This window comes from Ornithodoros turicata, chromosome 2, assembly GCF_037126465.1.
Source record: "Ornithodoros turicata isolate Travis chromosome 2, ASM3712646v1, whole genome shotgun sequence".
Taxonomy (NCBI): domain Eukaryota; kingdom Metazoa; phylum Arthropoda; class Arachnida; order Ixodida; family Argasidae; genus Ornithodoros; species Ornithodoros turicata.
The window spans coordinates 147,017,107-147,038,796 of NC_088202.1; the positions used below are offsets into that span (position 1 = coordinate 147,017,107).

The 21,690-nt window shown below is 44.6% G+C and overlaps 1 protein-coding gene across 6 annotated transcripts in view; it reads left to right on the forward strand.

Moving 5' to 3' along the window:
* The window catches only part of LOC135386341 (probable nuclear hormone receptor HR3), a 109,267-nt gene that overhangs the window by 18,904 nt on the left and 68,673 nt on the right, over nt 1–21,690 (forward strand). For 3 of the 6 annotated variants that reach the window (XM_064616196.1, XM_064616197.1, XM_064616198.1), the window contains exon 2: nt 5,880–6,023. The exons of the other annotated variants lie outside the window; for them this stretch is intronic. In XM_064616196.1, coding sequence (XP_064472266.1) covers nt 5,880–6,023 — 144 coding nt within the window. The remainder of the gene's footprint in view (nt 1–5,879; nt 6,024–21,690) is intronic. 6 annotated transcript variants of the gene reach the window in all.

The following is a 21,690-nucleotide window of genomic DNA, read 5'->3' on the forward strand; positions in this document are numbered from 1 at the left end:
CAATATTAGCGGACCACCCTCCCCAAAAACATGAACACCCAAAAATTCGCAGCGCCATCGATGGGTCCCAAATATCGTGGCTGAATTTTAGTTGGCACTAAAATATTTGCTTTTCACTTCTCTTTTTGACTGTCTCGCACAGCGCCGCGAGCGACGGGTGTTCATTTTAGGAGTACGATGAATACCCATAGCGCGGTGGTTGGGTTGGGTTTCTAGATACCCCCCCCTCCCCCCCAAAAAAGCACACAAAAATAAAAAACACACACAAAAAAAAATAAACACGGGTTTGGTTACGAGGATACGCAATGGCAACCTCCATTTCATTACTATACCCTGGTTGCTACTGATAGTATCCTGGTACTACATTTATACCCGCTTTGGGGGAGGGGGGGATATGTTTATTACGAAAAAAAAGGGGGGTCAGGCAAAAGGAAAGGTCAGCCAGGCAGAAGCCGACTTGCTATTCCTTGAAAAAAAAATGAAAAAGAAAAAAAACAGAAAAAGAGAAAGACGCAAGCTTTGGTACCCAACATTCTAAAACTGCCGATCTTTTGGGGCAATGCACTGAGTCCACGCTCGGCTCCTGATTCCATTCGGCCACGGTTCCGCTTTTTTTTTTTTTTTTAAATTCCGTGTTAGCGCTGAGTAACAACTGTGGCTATCAGCGCCGTACAGACGTGGACAGATGGAGAGAGGGCAGCATTTAAGGAGTGGGGGGACAGAAGGGTTAGTGTGCGTCCTGGTCCGGCTTGACGAGGAACTGTGCCACCATTCGTCAGGAAAGTTAGTGAGCAATCAGAATTGTGACTATAAGTGGCGTGAGTGTAACTATAAGTGGCTGCTGTCTACGCAAAATGGTCATGCGTTAAACTTAGTGGAACAGCGGTACTTAGAGCACAGTGAACCCTGGTTAATATATGACCCCCGATAATCTGACATACGCGCTTTACGACCATACTCTTAGGGAACGATGCAATGAAACCTCTGCAAATCCCCCCGTTAATATGACAATTCCGCGCTATGACCAAAATTTTCGGGAACGACCGTGGTCATAATAACGAGGGTTCTCTGTACAGTGAACCCTCGTTAATATGACACCCGATAATCTGACATACGCGCTTTACGACCATACTCTTAGGGAACGATGCAATGAAACCTCTGCAAATCCCCCCCGTTAATATGGCAATTCCGCGCTATGACCAAAATTTTCGGGAACGACCGTGGTCATAATAACGAGGGTTCTCCGTATTTATCTACCGGCCGCTATTGTAAACACGCAAGAGCCTTAGGCCCCCAAATACATAACGGAACGCCGTTTGCTCCAGAATCCAAATTAGGTTTTTTCGGCTTGGGGCCCCAAGGCACTTGGGTCGCTAAAAGTCTGTCCCCCTATTTTTCCCGTTTAGCTCACACGGCGATCGCTGGAGTCATCCAGCCGATCTGCTATCGTGCGCGCTCCTTTTTATGTAGGTCATCCCTTGTCTGGCCACAAAGACAAGCCAGATAAGGTTCCCTTATCACTTGCGTAGTCGTCACCGTCTGCATAACCGCGCTGCACGTGTAAGTCGTCCCCCACCTAACGTGTAACAAAGTTCAGCAAAATTACGCATTCACTGTCATCGGTTGCATGCGGGTCGTGATCACTGGAGGCGATAATGTTAATACAGTGAACCCTCGTTATTATGACCATGGTCGTTCCCGAAAATTTTTGTCATAATGCGGAATTGTCATATTAACGGGCGAGATTTGCAGAGGTTCCACAGCATTGTCCCCCCAAGAGTATGGTCATAAAGCGCGTATGTCAGATTATCGGGGGTCATATTAACGAGGGTTCACTGTATCTTTATCCTAATCGCGGCTAGAGCTGTGCACGGGCCGACTTCTCCGAGCCCCATCTCATCGAAAAATGGCCCGGCCCGGCCCGGTGACTCAGCGAATAGAGCACGCCCTGACATTTCCAGCCGTGATTTGCGCGCTTCTAGCGCTTATCAGACAATTGTATAAGTAAATTTATAAGAAGAGAAGACAGGGGCCACAAACATACAATAACTGGCGGCTTAGCACCACAACACTACGAGACCGAATTAAATCCGTAAATTACAGTGAACACTCGTTATTATGACCATGGTCGTTCCCGAAAATTTTGGTCATAATGCGGAATTGTCATATTAACGAGAGGGATTTGCAGAGCTTTCACTGCATTGTTCCCCAGGTGTATGGTCGTAAAGCGGGTATGTCAGATTATCGGGGGTCATATTAACGAGGGTTCACTGTAAATGCGTTATCGTTACACTACAAATTTTTGTGGAGGCAGGGGACGTCGGGACAAACTCCTTTCCCAATCGCTACCCCTCTCACCAAGGTTCGCGAACGGGATTGTGAAATATGTGAGTAGTCAGGAGCAATGCGAAGTGGCTTTGAGAATGTTCTAGAGGGTCGAATCATGCGTATAATGCAGTGTCCCTTGCTTGTTTTTGCAAATATATGCGCGGGAATGACGCAAGCGCGTGATGACACGAACTAATAGACCTCCATTGTGTGGAATTAGCTGCGCAAACCCGGCCGAGCCGGACTCTCGGAAACATATTTGTCGGCCCGTGATCCGGCTCGGGCCCGCGGTGCTGGCGTAGTTTGTCGGTCCGACCCGGAGCACACAGCCAATAAGAAGTCCGGACCGCGGGCCGGGTCGGGGGCAAGGAAACGCTATACAAGCGACAGAGACAGACACTGTCCGTGTATTCATACGAACGACATTCCCGCAGAATGCGAAAGATGCGAAAAACGTCATAGCTTTCTGCTGTCACGTGTTTTCACGTGCAATGCTGACCGCGGGGAGCATCCCGCGCGACAGAGCCGCAAGATATTTCGTAGCAGACGACAGGAAAAGGCGCTGACGGTGTCGTCTGCTAAATGCGCAGTACGCCACGCCCGATATTCTGCACCGTGTGAATGCTCACATAACACGGGACGGAACTTCGTCTCTGTAAGCAGTTTTCTTGCTTTTTCTTCCACTAGAATATTCCGTGAGGATGTCGCTCGTGTGAATACACGGTAATTCGAACCGCGTATCAGGTTGTACCACGTATGACGTGCACTGTTTAGTAGCAGTTTGTTACGCAATCGTGTTGTAAATATTATTTGTGCACGACAAAGTATGCGATGCAGATTTGGTGTTACACCATGCGGTGCCTGTCACTATAAGTCGCGAGGTATATGTATCTTTGACGAATATATGCACTGTAATTGCGGGTGGCTTTCTAGACAGAAAGGAAAAAAAAATTATAACCCGATCACACCCGAACGTATCAGTAGCACGCGATTTCGTCCAAAAATTGCAGATTTAAAATAGCACCCGATTTTTCCCTCCCGAGTCCGTAGGGTTCGTTCGTGTGATATGCCGCGTGATATGCGTTCTGACCATCACCCTCTTCGAATTCGGGCTGCTTGTACTTCGTCAGTGCCATGCTTGTTCAATATCTCTGTAATTTCCCTACTTTCGAGGTTCATAGTCTTTCATATAGCATATGGCGGCCGACAGAACACAAAACTTCGAGGTTCATATCTTTCTAGTTCTATAGTCATAGGCCGACGGAACACAAAACTTCGCCGGACCTGCATCGTTGTGGTGGACTCCCCCTTTTCGAATCTAGCGCCCTCTAGGTAGGTGACGTCAGTGGTAAGCAGTATGGGGGAGAAAAGAAAGGACGAATAAATATTAATATTAAATAACGAATAAATCTTTCCGATAGGGGCTCCTGATGGACAGATATACGAATAGGAAACGGGTTGGAACCACGTTAAATGTCACCTCACTGCTCCTTTAAAAGGACACAAAATTCCACACAGTAACTTGTGTGCTTTCTTTCACGATAAAAACAACGTCAATTAAACACTCAATGCGCGAAATTTAAATTATGTGAGCGAACATTATGTACTTCTGCTAATTTCTCGAGGAACTGGAGAGCGTTTACATGTTTCAGTTTCGCGAACGGGTAGATGACGTCATCGCTTGGCTCACGTGTGCTATTCCCGCCAAGCGCAAGGGTTTCGCTGGTTACCGTCACATCGTGACTAGCATTTCTATGTGCCCGAAGGCGATGTGGTGGAGCAGCAATGTTGCCAACCGGGAGCCGGAGCGCGCGCGCATCTTTGGGTCGTATTTCTGGAAATTTAATAAATTCGTATTTAAGTTGCGCGTCGCAGAGTAGCAACAATGTTTGCTGGAACACACACTGAGTTCCATAGATTTAAACGCGCAGATTAGATTAACTAAATTAAAATTAATCGATTAAATTAAAACGCACGCCGGACTGACAATTGTGTGTGTTAGTTTTTAATTATTATTATTATTATTATTATATGAACCACCGCTGCTCAGAGAATCAGCTTACGAAGCATAAATGCTGTGAACGAACGTTACGTACACGTAAAATTTTTATTTTTGTTTAAGAACTGGCTAAATGACAATTTTTTGCTTCGCTCAGAAGAGTGACGTCATGATGCGCGCGCGAACGTTCGTCTCCTAGCAACGGCCATGTCGAAGGATGGCCATGCCCGGAAGTGGAGGAACAATGTTGCTAGACTGGAGGCAAATTGCGCGCATCTGCACGTCGCATTTTCCGAAATTGGAAATAATTTTTCGTTACTTCCGCGTCACATAAAGAAACGATATTTTTGGGAGCGCTCAGTTGTGAGACTGCACTGTCATAAATTATGAAGGACTTTAAAAACGCGAGATTGACTCCGGAGTGGCACCTTAAAGGTACTGTAAAGGCAGCAGAGCTGCAATCTCAGAAAATTTGTCAACTCGCCAGCCTCAGTACTCTTACGTCGCAATTTTCATCACGATTGCGCTCATAGTTTTTTTTTAGAAAATTAAAATTGAAAATTACGGGCAACACTGTGTCGAAGTCGCAACCAACTGCGCATTGCGCGTCAAGTACGGCGACAAAACTGCATTGTATGCGCGTAACACTGAGTCTAAAAGAAAAAGTCGGCTACGGAGCCATCATGAGCAAGCCAGTTGGGAACATAGATCACTGTTGCTTGACAAATTGGGGATTATTTCTCACCAGACGTCGCCCCGAGCCGTTTTACCGCAATTTTATAAATTCTGCGTTGGCGCCGCGAAGCAACTGTTGGTATGAGCGGCGACCGCAATTTTACGAGCAAATTAAAAATATTTAGAGTTCTGTGTCACGTGTTTAACTTGTTGTGCTGGTTTAACAAGCTGTGAAGGTGGACTCATGCGATCTCGTTTTTCGTTCGCTTCCGGCGAGAGATGGCGGTACCGTCGGAAAATAGTTTTCTTAGTTTTGTTTTCCTCGCGCGCTCTAACCAAGTGATGTAATCGGCGCCGCCATAGCAAACGACAAAACCATTTTCGTACGCAGGGATCTGGGAAACTAGAGTGAGTTTGTCGAATTTGTTGATTGCAATCAATTCCCAGACTGTTACAGTAGGGAAGGACATCATTTTTGGACCAGATAATCGCTGCCGTGCGTGCCCAGAGAAGCGATTTTGCGGCATCCCCCATAGACTCCCATGTATTAAAAATTTCACAAACTTTAATTCGCCAAAAATCAGTGGATCGTTTCTAGCCTTTAAAAAATGTGTCATTCCCTAGACAAACTCCAAAGGAACACGCCTGTATCTGTTTCGTGTAGAAATTTAGCGATGTTTCCGTGAACCCTGCGAACAAAAATTCCGCATAGACTTTCTTAAGAAGTGAGTCCGCCTACGCCTCCATCGTAACCTCTCTGCCTGCTTCTTTACGGTACCTTTAAATGTCTTTTTTTTTTCTTGGTTGAATTGTGTCAATAATATTCGAGTGCATTGTAGTTAACCGTGAGTGGTGGGTGGGTTCTGTGTCTTTCTAGCGCTCTCTGATGGTGGTGCTGGTGGCGGCGGCGGTGGTGGTGGTGACAGTGTTGGTGGTGGTGGTTTGAATGGTTGTGGTGGCCTTCTGGTCGGCGTTGACGTCACCCCGGCTTCCTGGGGGGACACGCGGAGGACGCCCCTCTGTGAGTTATCCTCACTCGCATGTGTCTCTCCCCCGCCACACGCACACATTTGCTATAGTTAGTATTGAAACAGCCCGTATGTAGCAGAACTTTACCTCATAGCACGTTGAAAGGCCAACCATGGCACAGAATGATGCCGTTATCACTCCTGAAAACGCGGGCGTACGCCTTTTTTTTTGGGGGGGGGACAATTAACGTAACTGCATAAGTGTCACAAAAAGGGGTACGCCTCCTCCGGTTTTTAACCAATCGTGGGGCGGAACGATGTCATCGGGGTTGGTGGTTGGCAAAGAGCGTGCTGTGCGGTCAATTTCTGTTTTGAGAGTGTGTAAAAGTGTAGCACGGAGGAGGAGGGCAGAGCTTTTTGCACGTAGATTGCGTTATAGGGGGCGCTAACCGCTGTATGCGAAAGGCGGTGGACGGCTTGACAATAGAAGGCGCGAGTTAACGTTTCTGTCTCGTTTCCGGTTGACCGCAAGCTAAATATGCGTTGCAAATACAGTGAACCCTCGTTAATATGACCCCCGATAATCTGACATACGCGCTTTATACGACCGTACTCCTGGGGAACAATGCAGTGAAACCTCTGCAAATCGCCCCCGTTAATATGACAATTCCGCATTATGACCAGAATTTTCGGGAACGACCATGGTCATAGTAACGAGGGTTCACTGTAGTAACGATAATCCAACTATAAAGGTAAGAAATAGTTGCGCGTTATATTTGCCGTTCAAATGAAACGATGGAAGGTTGGAACTTTTCGAGGCTGCCCCGCTGTAGGCTACACTTCTTAAAATTCAGGGGTGGGGGCAGAGAGGTAATGGCTTCACCACATAGCACGCTGTTGGCCAACCACCATCGCGAACGACACCGTTCTGCCCCCTGATTGGCTAAAAACGTGAGGTGCGCACGCCCCCCACCACCACCTTGTGACACTTATGCAGCTTTCTTAATCGTCACAAAAAAGCGTACGCCACGCTCTTTCCACAAATCAGGAGTAATAATGGTATCGTTCTGCGCAACACGCTTAAAAATGAACTTCACCGCATAGCACGCTCCTAGCCAACCATCATCTCGAATGATATCGTTATCTGCCCTGATTTGTTGAAAACGGGAGGCGTACGCCTTTTTTGTGACAATTATGAACAGCATAAGTGTCACAAAAAAGGCGTACGCCTCCCGTTTTCAACAAATCAGGGCAGATAACGATATCATTCGAGATGATGGTTGGCTAGAAGCGTGCTATGCGGTAAAGTTCATTTCTAAGAGTGAATGGTTGGCCTTCACCGTGCTTTGTGGTGAAGTTTTGTTTTAAGAGTGCAGTTCGAGGTATACCGAGTATGGCGGTATAGATATTACCATAACAACGTGGTAGTTTTTCGCGTCGGAGGCAGGATATAAGCACTGGTATGACGTCACAGACAAGAAGACGTAAGGAGATCCTTCGCCGGTGTCTTATCTTAGCGTGGGCTCGACTGGTGTTTAGCACGTTGGGGACCCAAAATCGCTTCCCAAACAGAAAGTTGCGCTTCTCACGTTTCATCAGTATAGAGATGTAAATGCTGCTAACTCAAGCAAAACGCTCCAACGTATAGTGTACACTGCATGACAGCTTTGTGTTTTGCACGACGCATGGAACTATTTCTAGGCATGCGTACTTTGCTCTTTAGCACCATTTTTATAGGCCCCTTTGCCATACCAGTAGGACGTCTCGCAAAAGGGTGTGCTGATATTTACCGACAATACAGTGAACCCTCGTTATTATGACCATGGTCGTTCCCGAACATTTTTGTCATAATGCGGAATTGTCATATTAACGGGCGAGATTTGCAGAGGTTCCACAGCATTGTCCCCCAAGAGTATGGTCATAAAGCGCGTATGTCAGATTATCGGGGGTCATATTAACGAGGGTTCACTGTAGTTATAAAGGAGCGCGCAGCTATACATCCGCGTGTTTTTTTTTTTTTTTTTGAAAGAGCTTTCAAATCTGGAGCGCGTGTACATCCACAAATAAGCACTGGGGGGGTATCCCGGAATCCAATACTTAAGAATCCAGAGGCTCGAAATCCCCAGACGTTCAAAATCCCAAATCGGCACAGTCTAATCGCCTATATATGAAACACGCGCGGAGACCTATGGTCTTGAACGAACTTATATATGGGCTCACTACAGCACTATATGGGATCCTTGTGACAAAAAACCAACGCGGCTTCGTTTTGTGATGCTCCAGCGCGTCCGCTAAAACGTGGTTTTCATTCACAACAGCGACTTCGACGGATATCGAAAGCACGCGAAGCTGGCACGTTGGCCAGTGATACCCTATACTTTGGAACACGGCCACTCTCAGACCTCGTTGATATAAGCTTTGATCTTGCAATATGGAATTTTGGTATTGGGGATTCTGAGATCTGGGATTTCTAACGCTGGGATATCGTAGCGTAACCGGCATTAGTGTATCTGCCGGCGTTTCCTATAGATGCCAAGTAATGCAATATGGCGTGTCGAATCAGTTGCGTTGCTGCTCTCTGCTGGAAGTCAGCGGGTGCATGGAATATTGTTCCTGAACAGTTTGTAAGCTCAGAAGCTGCATACGTAACACTTTCCTCACGTAGCTTTTTCACCGCCAATCTGTATCCGCGCGGATGCAGCTGCTTCAAGAAAAAATTGGCTGGGTTTCTTCCAAACGCGGGTGGTGCGTTAATGCGGGTAATGCGTGGATAATGCGTTCCAAAAGCGTTACCAACGCTTACCTCCAACAATAGTAAGCTACGTCTCTTCACAGCGACACAACGGGAAGGTGGTTTGGGGTTCTTCCAAATGCGGCTAATATGCGTTAATGCGCGGGTAATGCGTTCCAAAAAAGCGTTACCAACGCTTACCTCCAACAATAGTAAGCTACGTTTCTTCACAGCGACACAACGGGAAGGTGGTTCGGGGTTCTTCCAAATGCGGGTAATACGTTAATGCGCGGGTAATGCGTTCGAAAAGCGTTGCCAACGCTTACTTCCAACAATAGTAAGCTACGTCTCTTCACAGCGACACAACGGGAAGGTGGTTTGGGGTTCTTCCAAATGCGGCTAATGCGTTAATGCGCGGGTAATGCGTTCCAAAAAAGCGTTACCAACGCTTACCTCCAACAATAGTAAGCTATGTTTCTTCACAGCGACACAACGGGAAGGTGGTTCAGGGTTCTTCCAAATGCGGATAATGCGTTAATGCGCGGGTAATGCGTTCCAAAAAAAGCGTTACCAACGCTTACCTCCAACAATAGTAAGCTACGTTTCTTCGCAGCGACACAACGGGATTCTCGGATCTCTGACGCGCGGCTCAGATATAACGTTCGCGCGAATATAATCGAACCCGTTCTTTCGACGCGGTAGAGATACATGGTAATTTTTCTGGGCGTGCGCGCAGCACAAAGGTGTCTGCTTTGCGTATACGCCGCTAATGCCCCATAGCTCCGCCGTCAGTTGATCACCTCCCATCAACAACCATTACCCTACATTCGGAGCCCGTACACAAGTTGCTTTCTTCCGATGACACAAACCCCTTTGATTCTTAGTATCTCAGATGAGGTTAAAAGCTCTTTTTTTTCTCTCTCTCTCTTCTTATTTCATTTAATGTGAATGGCATCCTGATTAATGGGGGGGAGTCCATTTTTTTTATTTAGTTTTGGATAGCTCGTGATACTTTGCTCCAAGTTATGCTGCTGGCTAAATGTTGAAGATAATTACGCGTTGCATCGATGTCAGCCCGCATTCCACCATTGACAGCAAAACGGGGCAATAGACCCCCGTAGAAAAGCGGCATCGAGAGTTCCGAAACTCAACCGGTGGTGGTGGAGGTGCGGCAGAGCCCGTACCAGGATTCGAACCCGGGTACTCCGACTACAACTGGTACAACCGCAAGCAGCACAACATCTTTGCCCAATATTGGCCCAATCTTTGACCAATATTGGGCCGGCATTGCCAATATTGGGCCAAAATGTTGTGCTGCTTGGGACTCCGGGTGCAACCGGCGGTGAGGAGGCCGCTAGATAGGTCACGCGCTTAAAAGAACCAATAAGAAGGGAGGCTCCTCTTCCTCTGAGCTCGACGCAGAAAGTTGTTTACCTACGCCTACTATCACTCGAACCTGCGACGCCTGCAATAATTTTTTTCCTAAGTACTTTTGCGTGCACAACGACACAACCCCTTTAAAAGGATGGTCCCATCCGGAAACTCATCCTCGAAACCTATACCACAATGTTCGGCATCGGCAGACAATCTGCTTGGCTAATTTGTTTCGTTCGAAAAGCGCTTAGACATTAAATAAACGGATTTTTAGAATCGGCGCTGCTTCCGCGGCTGCAGAGGCTCCGGCGACGTGACGTCATTCCCTAACCGGAGGAGTGAGAGAGAGAGGCGCCGTCCAGATGCCCCGCAACTCTATGAGACGGCCGCGGCATCCCTTCCTCAAGGTCTCGCCATCATTGGTTCTTAGGGAGTGACGTTTCGTCGTTTTTCCAGAGAGTGGGAATTCCGGCACACTCTCAACATCCGGCGTCTGCCCTTGTCATGTGTTCCATGGAATAACAGTCAAACTACGCCTCCCTTTCGCGTGGAATTTTCGATACCGTAGTCAGTGGCCTCCGAGGAATAAAATGCCACCATAGTTTTCGAATTCGACCGGAACCGATAAGACCGGATCTCTTTAAAGCATACTGTAAAGGCAGTAGAGCTGCAATCTCAGAAAATTAATCTGTACGCGATTGCCCGAGTCGTCAGTACTCTCGTGTCGCAATTATCGTCGCGATTGCACTCATAGTTTTTAGAAGATTAAAATAGAAAATTACGGGCAACACTGTGTCGAAGTCGCCACCAACTGCGCTTGTGCACGTCAAGGACGGCGGTAAAAAAAGAGTGCATGCGCATAACACTGTGTCTAAAACAAAAGAAGTCTGCTTCGTGTCGGCTATACGTAGTCATCATGAGCAAGCAAGCAATTCAGGAACATAGATCACTGTTGCTCGACAAATTGGGGATTATTTCCCATCAGACGTCGCCCCGGGCCGTTTTACCGCAACCAAAGTGCAAAGTTGGGGTAGTTGGTGTGACATTACTAGTTTAGGCTGCCAAGGGGGACGGACAAAGTAAGAGACACGACAACAGAAACAGCTTACTCTCAACTGACGAAATTTAATGCAAGGAACAAAAACAACACATCAGAACTACAAGATATGATGACGTCAACAGCAATGACAGCAGGGTTAGCCCACTCAACTCACTTTGAGTGTGCTAACCCTGCTGTCATTGCTGTTGACGTCATCATATCTTGTAGTTCTGATGTTTTTTTTTTTTTTGTTCCTTGCATTAAATTTCGTCAGTTGAGAGTAAGCTGTTTCTGTTGTCGTGTCTCTTACTTTGTCCGTCCCCCTTGGCAGCCTAAACTAGTAAAGTTTTACCGCAAGTTTACTAGAACATTAAAAATATTTTGCGTTTCTCGTCACACGTATAGCTCGGTGTGCTGGGTTTACGAGCAACAAGCTCCTATGGACTATGCGGATCAGCGTAACGTGTCTGCTGATTTACGGAACCTTTAAACCGTGAGATGTGTGTAGATATCCACGATTGGGGAAGCCTGAGCTTGGGTACATAAAAGATCGGAACGACGCCAACGTCTGATCTTTCGTTTTCTTTTTTTTCTTTTTTTTTATGTGCCCAAGCTCAGGTACCCGCGTTCACCAGCATACCCGCATTTACGCCACTTCATACGTCGAGATAGGCCGTGCAGAATTTACGATGTCCGCGCGCTACTGATACGCCCAGTTTGCTTCGCGGTGAACGAAAAAGGGCACCGCTTACAAAAAAAAAAAAAGTTTGATCCGCTATAACGCCCCGGACGATACGTCGTCGAACAGTCGAAGAAGTAGCACATGAGGAGAGGAGCGCTCAGACGAAAAAAAAAAAAACACCGTGGAGAGAGATAACTAAGAAAAAAAAAACATCAAAGGCTTCGGCAGTTATCTCCAAATGATAACAAACGCCCTTAAAAAACAAAGAAGCGAGCTGGTTGCAATCCTATGGCGCTCGTGCACGTTGGAAATAATGAACAAAAGCGGGGAGTTATTTCTCGTGTATACGGACCGGTTGGGTGACGTCTCCGGGCACGTGATCTCGGCTGCCATTGTGGAGCTTCCGGGTCGCGCCTCGATATTACTTCCGTATGTGTGTGTGTTCGTGTGTATGCCGCGGCCGCCTACTATAAGCTGGAAGAACGTACATAGGATATTGCTTCTTCTCTATGCAGTCATTCTTTCTCGCGGTGTTTTCTAGAGGCATAGCATTTTTTTTTCTCTGTCTCTCCACTACTTGCCGGTAAAAAAAAAGAGAGAAAAAGAAAGAAAAAAACGTTTATCTGAAAGGGGATGTATATAGGATCTCGCGTTTTACAGTTAAATAACTCGTTCGTCGAAGCAAAAACCTCGGGTCAGGGGCCGGTGTTATTTCGAACGGAGTCTGATCTTGATTGATGATTGAGTCTGATCTTCTAAGGCATCGTTCTCATTATTGGCATTGCATTTAAGGGGTACACTGTAAACTGGAAAACACCATTATGGGTGTAAATGGCTTGTCTTATAACTGACACCTATTTTTACACCGTATATGGTCTGGAACACCCTTTTTAGAGGGTGTATTCCGTGTAAATCACCCCTGCAAAGGGCGCTTTTCTTTGAAAATGCCCTCTTTTGCACCCTTTAAACACCCTTTTAGGAGGGTGTAAGATCGTTAGCCACCCTCCTAAAAAGGTGTATAAAGGGTGCAAAAGACGGCATTTTCAAGGAAAAGCACCCTTTCAAAGGGCGTTTTACACGGGATACACCCTCTAAAAAGGGTGTTCCAGACCATACGGTGTAAAAAGAGGAGTCAATTATAGGACAAGCGATTTACACCCATAAGGGTGTTTTTCAGTTTACAGTGTAGGAAGTAACGCGTGCACGGGGACACTGTAAATCTTGCGTGGATGGAAAAATCCAACCGCTGACCCTTGGACTAAAAAAGGTGAACAACCTTCGTCCTTGGGACGTTTTGCTAGCGTGGAGAAGTGGGTTACCCACAGCGGAGTACGGGCTTACATAAAAAAGCGGATTAGGCCCTTCGCGCACTGCTCAGGACCCCGTGCCGTACATACTAAATTAAAAAGAAAAAGACGTTTACTCGGAGGTATTATAGGACCGCATTATACTTGTCTGTGCGCGTCCATTTCTTAATAATTTCTTCTTTTTTTTCCTTTGCGCTCTTTAAAAATAACGCGATAGGCGAAATTTTCAGGCACCACTTCTCGTGATGATATGCAGATTCCAATAACTCGGTATAAAGATTCTCGTTAAAGAACCCAAGGATTCTTGGCCGTTTGGAGGTCATGCTTGTAGCCTGCGTCGCCTAATTAATTCTCTCCTTGTTTACACGATATGCAGCTTCCAAGCACGCTCAACTTTTATTAAATACTGCCGACATGAAACTCGGTCTCTGAAACTGACTTCCCCCCCCCCCCAAATTGCGTGAAGTCGTCATTTTTAATGTCAAATATAAATAAACTTTTAAAACACATATCGTCCGTAGAACTCGTAATTTTTTTTCGTGTGTATGCATTTGACGTTACTGTTTTTCGCTGCACTTTTGCAATGGAGAGTACGCAGTTAGTACGCGTGATGTGATGTGATGTGATGTGCATAAAGAAAAAAACGGGGATGTGAGTTTCGACGAAGTCAAACTGGCTACCGCAGTACACTTAATACAGAAAGTTCAATCCGATGATGAGATGATGAAAACGCAAAAGGATGATGTCCAGAGACGAACAGAGATGATAATGGAGTTCAACATGTAGGTCAGAAGTTCAAGAGCTGCGCCCGAGTTTGAGTAAAGTGGCGGAATCACCGGGGGAACACACAGGACACATCACACATTCACCGTGTCATAGGATGTCCATACGCAAATGCGCATGCGCGGATGTTAGTACGCAAAGCAACTCATTCGATTCATTCTATGCTCCCGTGTGGAAGCGAAAGAATGATGTTCATTTCTCGTGCTGCAGGGTGAGACGGAAGATATTAGATACGTAACACTCAACAGCGAAGTGAATCTGTTTTCCTTTACGCAGCTTTATCTTTGTTTTTTTTTGTTTTTTTTTTTTTATCCGATCTGCATCGAACTTCCCGAGCACGCTCGAGTTTTGACGCTGCTACACGGCCACTTTCAATGCGCATTGAATGGTTGACCTGTGCAAATGAATAAACGGAACTCATTAATTTCGCGTTTCCTATATAACAGCGATATTAGTGGTAATTTATCGTATACCGATGTAAGCATCATTTGTAGCTTCGCGCGCATGTCCGTGACAGTTCACCGGGGTCGAGGATGCAAATGGCGGCCGTCGAGCCGTCTTGAAATTCTCAATCCTGTTATGGGAACTGTCTTGAGTCAAGCAGGATGAAAGTTCGATCCTGCTTCGAAGCGGCCGTGTAGCACCATCCGATCTGCATTGGGTTCAAGCAGGTTTGGTCGAGCAGGATCGAAAATGCCCGTGTGACAGGGATATAACACTCAACAGCGAAGTGAATCTGTTTTTTTTTTCTTTTTTTTTTTACGCAGCTTTATCATTGTTTTTTTTTTCACCAGCGCCGAACGGCGGCATGTAAAGTCAGGTAAAACGCGGGCGCCGCTCCGTAACGGCCAGAGTGACGTAAGGTGACGTAACGTGCAGTTAGACAACGGAAAGGAGGAGAGGGCCTCGCAAGGACGTTCGTTTGCTCCGTTCCAGAGGAGGAGGAGGAGGAGGATGCTCGCCTCTCTCGGAATACGGAAAGACGGCCGATTGCCTCGGAAGACGACGTCGATGGCCTGTGTGCTCCCTTCGATTGGAGCGATTTCCGCTCGGGCTATGGGACGAACACTCCCTAGGGGTCTCTGGTTCGAGTCCTGGCACACCACTGGCTTTTCTCGAAAAATTATTTAATGTTCGTGGCTCTTTTTGGCATGTACTACCGTTCGGGGATGGGCATAAATACATTTTTTAAATGTAAATCTCTAAATATTTAAAATTTATTTAAAATTTGAAATTTTTATTTAAAAAATTTATAAAAATTAAAAAATATATAAAATTAAAAAATATATAAAAAATTAAAATTTAAATATTTATTTAAATATTTAAAAAAATATTTTTAAACAGTATTTAAATATAAAATACGTTATTGAAAAGGGTATTTAAATACTCCTCATAAATACTTTTCAATATGGGTATTTAAATGAAAATATAAATACAGTATTTAAATATCGTAACAACTACCGTAAATACTGCGAGGAGGATGTCGTCTGGAATTACAGAAATAACGATTATCATAACGATAAATCAGCGAGGGGCAGTAGCATTTATTTGTTAGCTTATCGTGGCAACTTTAATATTAGAAGGTTTCTCGAAGACTGCATCTTTTAGTAGTCTTTTATTTTGCCGTACCGAATCAAATTCGCAAGGGAGAACAGCATCTCCACAGGTGCCGACGAACAAAGGCTCGCATTAAATTTGCAGAAGATGCTCTTCGTACAACAAGGTAATCAGCCGCTGCCACTGTCCCAATAACAGCGAAAAACTCGCCGTCTAAAACGGTTTGTCGCATGCATGCTAGCTCAAACACTGCGCCCCAAACTGTACCTTCTTCCCCAAAAGGTCAAATGCACGGAAACTTTAAGACATGAGTCTGGTATGTATGTATGTATGTATCAGGGATGGGCATAAATACATTTTTTGAGTATTTAAATATACATACAAAATACTTTGTTGACAGGGGTATTTAAATACTCTTCATAAATAGTTTTCAACGTGAGTATTTAAATACAAAATATAAATACGGTATTTAAATACCCTAACTACTACCATAAATACTGTGAGGAAGATGTCATCTTGAATTACAGAAATAATGATGATCATAAGGACAAGTCAGCAAGGAAGAATAGCATTTATTTGTTAGATTATCGTGGCGATTTTAATATTAGAAATTCCTCGAAGACTGCTTCTTTTAGGCATCTTCTGTTCGACCGTACAATCAGATTCGCAAAGGAGAACAGCATCTCCACAGGTGCCGATGAACAAATGCTTGTATTAAATTTGACGAAGATGCTTCGTGGAACAATGTAATCGGGTAGTCACGACCGTTGTCCGCAACAACAGTGAAAAACTCGCCATCTAAAATGGTTTGTCGCATGCGCATGCTAGCGCAAACCTGGCATAATTGCGCCCCAAACTCGCCCTTCTTCCCGAAAGGTCAAATGCAGGGCAACGTTAAGATATGTGTCAGTATATTCTGTATTTAAGAGTATTTATAAAGTATTTACAAGAATAAATACCCGAAAATTGGTATTTAAATATAATTATAAATACATTTTTCGAGTCTGTATTTAGATACAAAATATAAATACATGTATTTATATTTTAAATAGTATTTTAATTACAATGTATTTAAATACTGCCCATCCCTGGTATGTATGTATGACGTTCGGTATTTAGAAGTATTTATAAAGTATTTACAAGAATAAATACCCCAAAATTGGTATTTAAATATAATTATAAATATATTTTTCGATGACAGATGAAAGTCGCTGAAAAGGTTAGCCAGCTGTAGGACTTGAACCCACACCTTCTGGATTACCAGAAGATTACCAGACCTTCGGTAATCCAGAAGATGTGGGTTCAAGTCCTAAAGCTGGCCAACCTTTTCAGTGACTTTCATCTTTCATCGTTAATTTCTTAGGCAATTTGAGGCTTTGCATGTATTTGTCCCTTCTATGTTGTTTCAGCCTCAGAACATCAGTTCTCTCATATTTTTTCGAGTCTGTATTTAAATACAAATTATAAATACGTGTATTTATATTTTAAATAGTATTTTAATTGAAATGTATTTAAATATACTGCCTTTTACTTTTTATTTTATTTTGTTAGATACGTTTCTTCACTGTGAAGACGGGCCGTAGTGGTGACACAAAGTTTCGCTACGTTCTATGACATGGAAAATGTCTACAGGACGGTCTCGAGAGAAGTGTTGGAGTTGGAGTTGGACGGACTAAAAATAATACGAAGAGGCTAAACTTGTCACCTGACAAGTTCTGCTACTCCAAGAAAACAAACAAACAAACAAACAAAAAAGAGAAGTGTTGTTTGCAATGCAACCACATGCTTTGCAGGTAATGAAACGCCTTTTTTTTTTTTTTTTCAAATATTGCGTCACGTAGAGCCGAAAAGTGGCATGTAGGTTACCTACCGCGCCTTTGTACCGACATATTTTTATTTTATTTTTAATGGTACCGCATATTACGGAGGAAATTCGTTTAAAAAACATGCAGGAAAGTAAACCTTTTATTAATTTTATTTTATTATTATTATATTTTTTGCCGCAGCTGTCATGCGTCGCTGATGATATCCTAAAGGCAGAGCAGCTTGTATCAGCTGTATGACTTTCTCGGGTCCTTCGTACGTTCGAAAAAAGAAGAAAAAAAACGGCTTATTATATTGTAATAATTAATTCTTGTAATTAATTGTATTAATTGGATTGTAATTGGTAACTTAGCGTAAAATGTCTCGCTTTCGGGTGTCATCGGGTCAAACTAAACCAAGTTTTCTTATTCAAATAAGTTCTTTCCTTTATTTAATACACGTATTGACTGTGTCCCAGCAGCGAACAACCGTTTACGGCCTCCAAACTAATTATACTAACAAATGCAACACATAGGCGATAGTAAGCAGAATACAGTAACATTTCAACCAATAATTCTTATATGAATTAATGTATGACAGCGAGTAAATTATATAAGAAAAAGAACATCAGGCAAAAAAACCGGCGTAGCCTGCAGGAGTATAGGTGGCGTCTTAGGTTGAGCAAATGTGCGGGACAATGCGCATGTTGATGAATGGTGATGTTGTTGTTGATGACTGGGCCACAACCCGGGTGGCGAATTTCCCCGTTCATCATCATCATCATCAGTGTATTTGTTGTTGTTGGGGTCTGTCGAAGCCAGCGGAGGGGACTGGTGTTTCGTGGAGTTTTAGCGAGCTACAAACGTTAATACAGTGAGCCATCGTTAATATGACCCCCGATAATCTGACATACGCGCTTTACGACCATACTCCTGGGGAACAACGCAGTGAAACCCCCGCAAATTCCCCCCGTTAATATGACAATTGCGCGTTATGACCAAAATTTTCGGGAACGACCATGGTCGTAATAACGAGGGTTCACTGTATAATTGCACTTGATTAAAACAATTTAAGGTGTCTCGCTAACGTACATTGGGGTGGGGGGTGGGGGATACGTTTATTGAAAAAAAAAATCGAGGTTAGTCAGGCATAGACCGACTTGCTATTCCTTTCATAAACAGAAAACGAAGAAAACAGAAAGAAAACGAAAAAGAGAGAGAGAGAAAAGAAATACGCACATACAGGAGGAGGGTCCGCGGGGGAGAGGAGAAAGAAGAAGAAAAAGGGCGTGCACCAAAAAAATATCGCGGGAAAATAACCGTTTTTATCTTCACGCGCTTTGTAATTGTTTGACAAAAAGTTTCACGAGTTGCATCTTGATGGCATCTTCAAAATAAGGAGTTACCTTTTCGAGTAGTACATATAGTTTACTCAAATACTTTTCGAGGTTGAGTATTCAGTGCTCTACTCAGTTGCTTTTTTTTCTTTTCCCTGAGAAGTAGTCAGTATAACTGAAGTTGAATACTTTCGTTGAGTATCTTGTATACAAGCCTAGCTGGAACATACAGGTATATACGTTTAATTTGCAGAAGGGGCTGTTTGACGATGATGTTTCTACACACCTTCGGTTATGCTCGGCAAGGGAAACCGAAAACACACGTTACGTAATTTATAAGTACGGTATAGTTAAAGTACCCTTCCCGAACACATTTTATGTGACAACCTTACGGAGACTGTCATAATAATGTGACAACATCATCGCGGAACATCGCTGTTGAAACACACATTCGCAGTCAATTGAAGAAATATACAGTGAACCCCAGTTAATATGACCCCCGTTAATATGACCCCCGATAATCTGACATTCTGACGTACGCGTTTTACGACCATAATCTTGGGGAAAAATGCAGGGAAACCTCTGGAAATCCTCCCCACCCCCGTTAATACGACAATTCCGCGTTATGACCAAAATTTTCGGGAACGACCACGGTCATAATAACGAGGGTTCACTCTACAGTGAACCCTCGTTATTACGACCATGGCCGTTCCCGAAAATTTTGGTCTTAACGCGCAATTGCCATATTAACGGAGGGAATTTGCGGGGGTTTCACTGCGTTGTTCCCCAGGAGTATGGTCGTAAAACGCGTATGTCAGATTATCGGGAGTCATATTAACGATGGCTCACTGTACCCCGTTTTCAACGTGAAATATTCGCCTATACCCTCAGTCATACGCGATCGAACGAAATTGCCACATGGAAAAACTATAGGGAGCAGGCCTCTTCATAAGGAGATTGGTGAATGCGTACAATGCGACGATACGCGCACAAAAACAAAGCGGAGGTGACACCGGAAGTATAGGAGAGGAAGTCCCATTTCCGACCTCGCGCCGCGGCTTCCCCCATTGTGCCTGCCAACTATACATGCAATGCACCACACGAGCAACAATGGGACGCGCGCGCGGAAGTATATCTATCGCTCATGCTAAACGCAAAGCCATTCTCAGAGGCCCATCTTTTTTTTTTTTTTTTCGCTACAAAAAAAGCCACGCGTTTCGTTCTTGCGCGGCGAACGAAAGTTATAGACATACATACGGGTTTGAAACAATGTGAACGCGCCACCGAGAACGAACGGAACCGCGAATCGATATGTAGGCGTTTCAGAAGTTTGCGCGAGCTTTTCGGAAAAAAAAAAAAGGTGTGAACATATTTTCGCAGTGGCGGAAGAATCGTTGAAAACGGCGCGTTCGTGGCGTTTGATAAGAGAGGTTCTCGTGGCCTTGTCGGAAACCTTTGTCGAAGACTTGTTTCTTTTCTTTCTCTAGTATTCGCGCAAAAAACAGAGCGCGCGAAATTCAAACGTGTTCGCGGGTTCTCTGGTTGCGGGTGCATTGAAGACATTTACCGTGTACAGTGAACCCTCGTTAATATGACCCCCGATAATCTGACATACGCGCTTTATGACCATACTCTTGGGGGACAATGCTGTGCAACCTCTGCAAATCTCGCCCGTTAATATGACAATTCCGCATTATGACAAAAATTTTCGGGAACGACCATGGTCATAATAACGGGGGTTCACTGTATTCACACGGGCGACATTCCCCCAAAAGCGGAAGTCGCGAAAAACGTCATAGCTTTCTGCTATCACGTGAGCGCGAGCGCTCAACGTCTTGTCTTAATGTACACTGCTAACCGTGGGGAATATCTTGCTGCACAGCCACAAGATATTCCGTAGCAGACGACAGGAAAACACGCTGACGGTGTCGTCTGCTTAGTGTCGTCTGCTAAATGCGCAGTACGCCACTCCCGATATTCCTTACCGTGTGAATGCTCAACATAAAACGGGTCGGAACGTGGTCTATGTGAGCAGTGTTTTCGCTTTTTCTTCCACTAGAATATTCCGTGAGGATGTCGCTCGTGTGAATACACGGTTACTGGGTGCTCGATATGCTATGGAGAGCGGAAAGGTACGAAAGGAAATTGATAATGGAGCGGGACGTGCAGTTGGAGTGAACACGGAGCCGCAAACCGAAACTTTATCTTGCATTGACGATCCTTTTTGTGTGCGTTGTTTCCTTTGCACTTTTTCTTAACCTCAAACCCAACTTCGGTCCCAGAATCCGGTCGTAATAACAGGCAGCGATACTGTACGAAGTTATCTACTCAGGCTTAAAGAGATGACGTGATTATCTTTCTTGCTCTTGCTTTATTGCTGTATGTATTTTGCGTGTTAGTTGTAGTTATTACTTGTTTATTGCAAGGAACGATGAACATTGTACTCAAATGAGCTCCCATGAAAACTGATGTTTAATTTTTTTTTGTCAATGCTGTTGAAATAGTTTCACGGGCTTAGTGGTACATATAAGGTACCAGCTTGAAATATAACGCAGTGCAGTGTTGATCTATAAACGCACGCTTTAAGAAAGAACCCAAGCTCAGTATTGATATTCTGGCCCAAAAGAAATTCGAGATGGTGAAATCGGAGCTATTTTTTTCTTGGAGAAAAATTCGACGATAAGATTAAATTTCTGAAAGAATGTTGGCCTAGCAAATAAAAGGGTATTTTTTATCCAGTAATCACGTTCAAGAAGGTTCCTTTCGATTCGCAATGTAAAGAAATCCACCCAAGCAAACGATGACCTCTCACACAAAATGTCACTCTCGATCGTAGCGGAAGGTGGCAGACTCCAACCTCAGGGGTCATTCTCAGCCGTTGACCCCTCACTTTAGCCCCCCGTCGAATACACGCAACCCCCTTGACGCGAAACCAAACACCACATTCGTCGAGGGAAATACGTTCAAACCTGCGCTCGGAACCTGGCCCCGAAGAAACGATGGGGGAGCCCAACAACAATGGGCCACCGCGGCAAGAAAAATGGCGTTTTCTTGTTGCCAGACGCAGGTTCCGCTCCTTCTCTTTTCTCTCTCTTTTTTTTTCGTCTT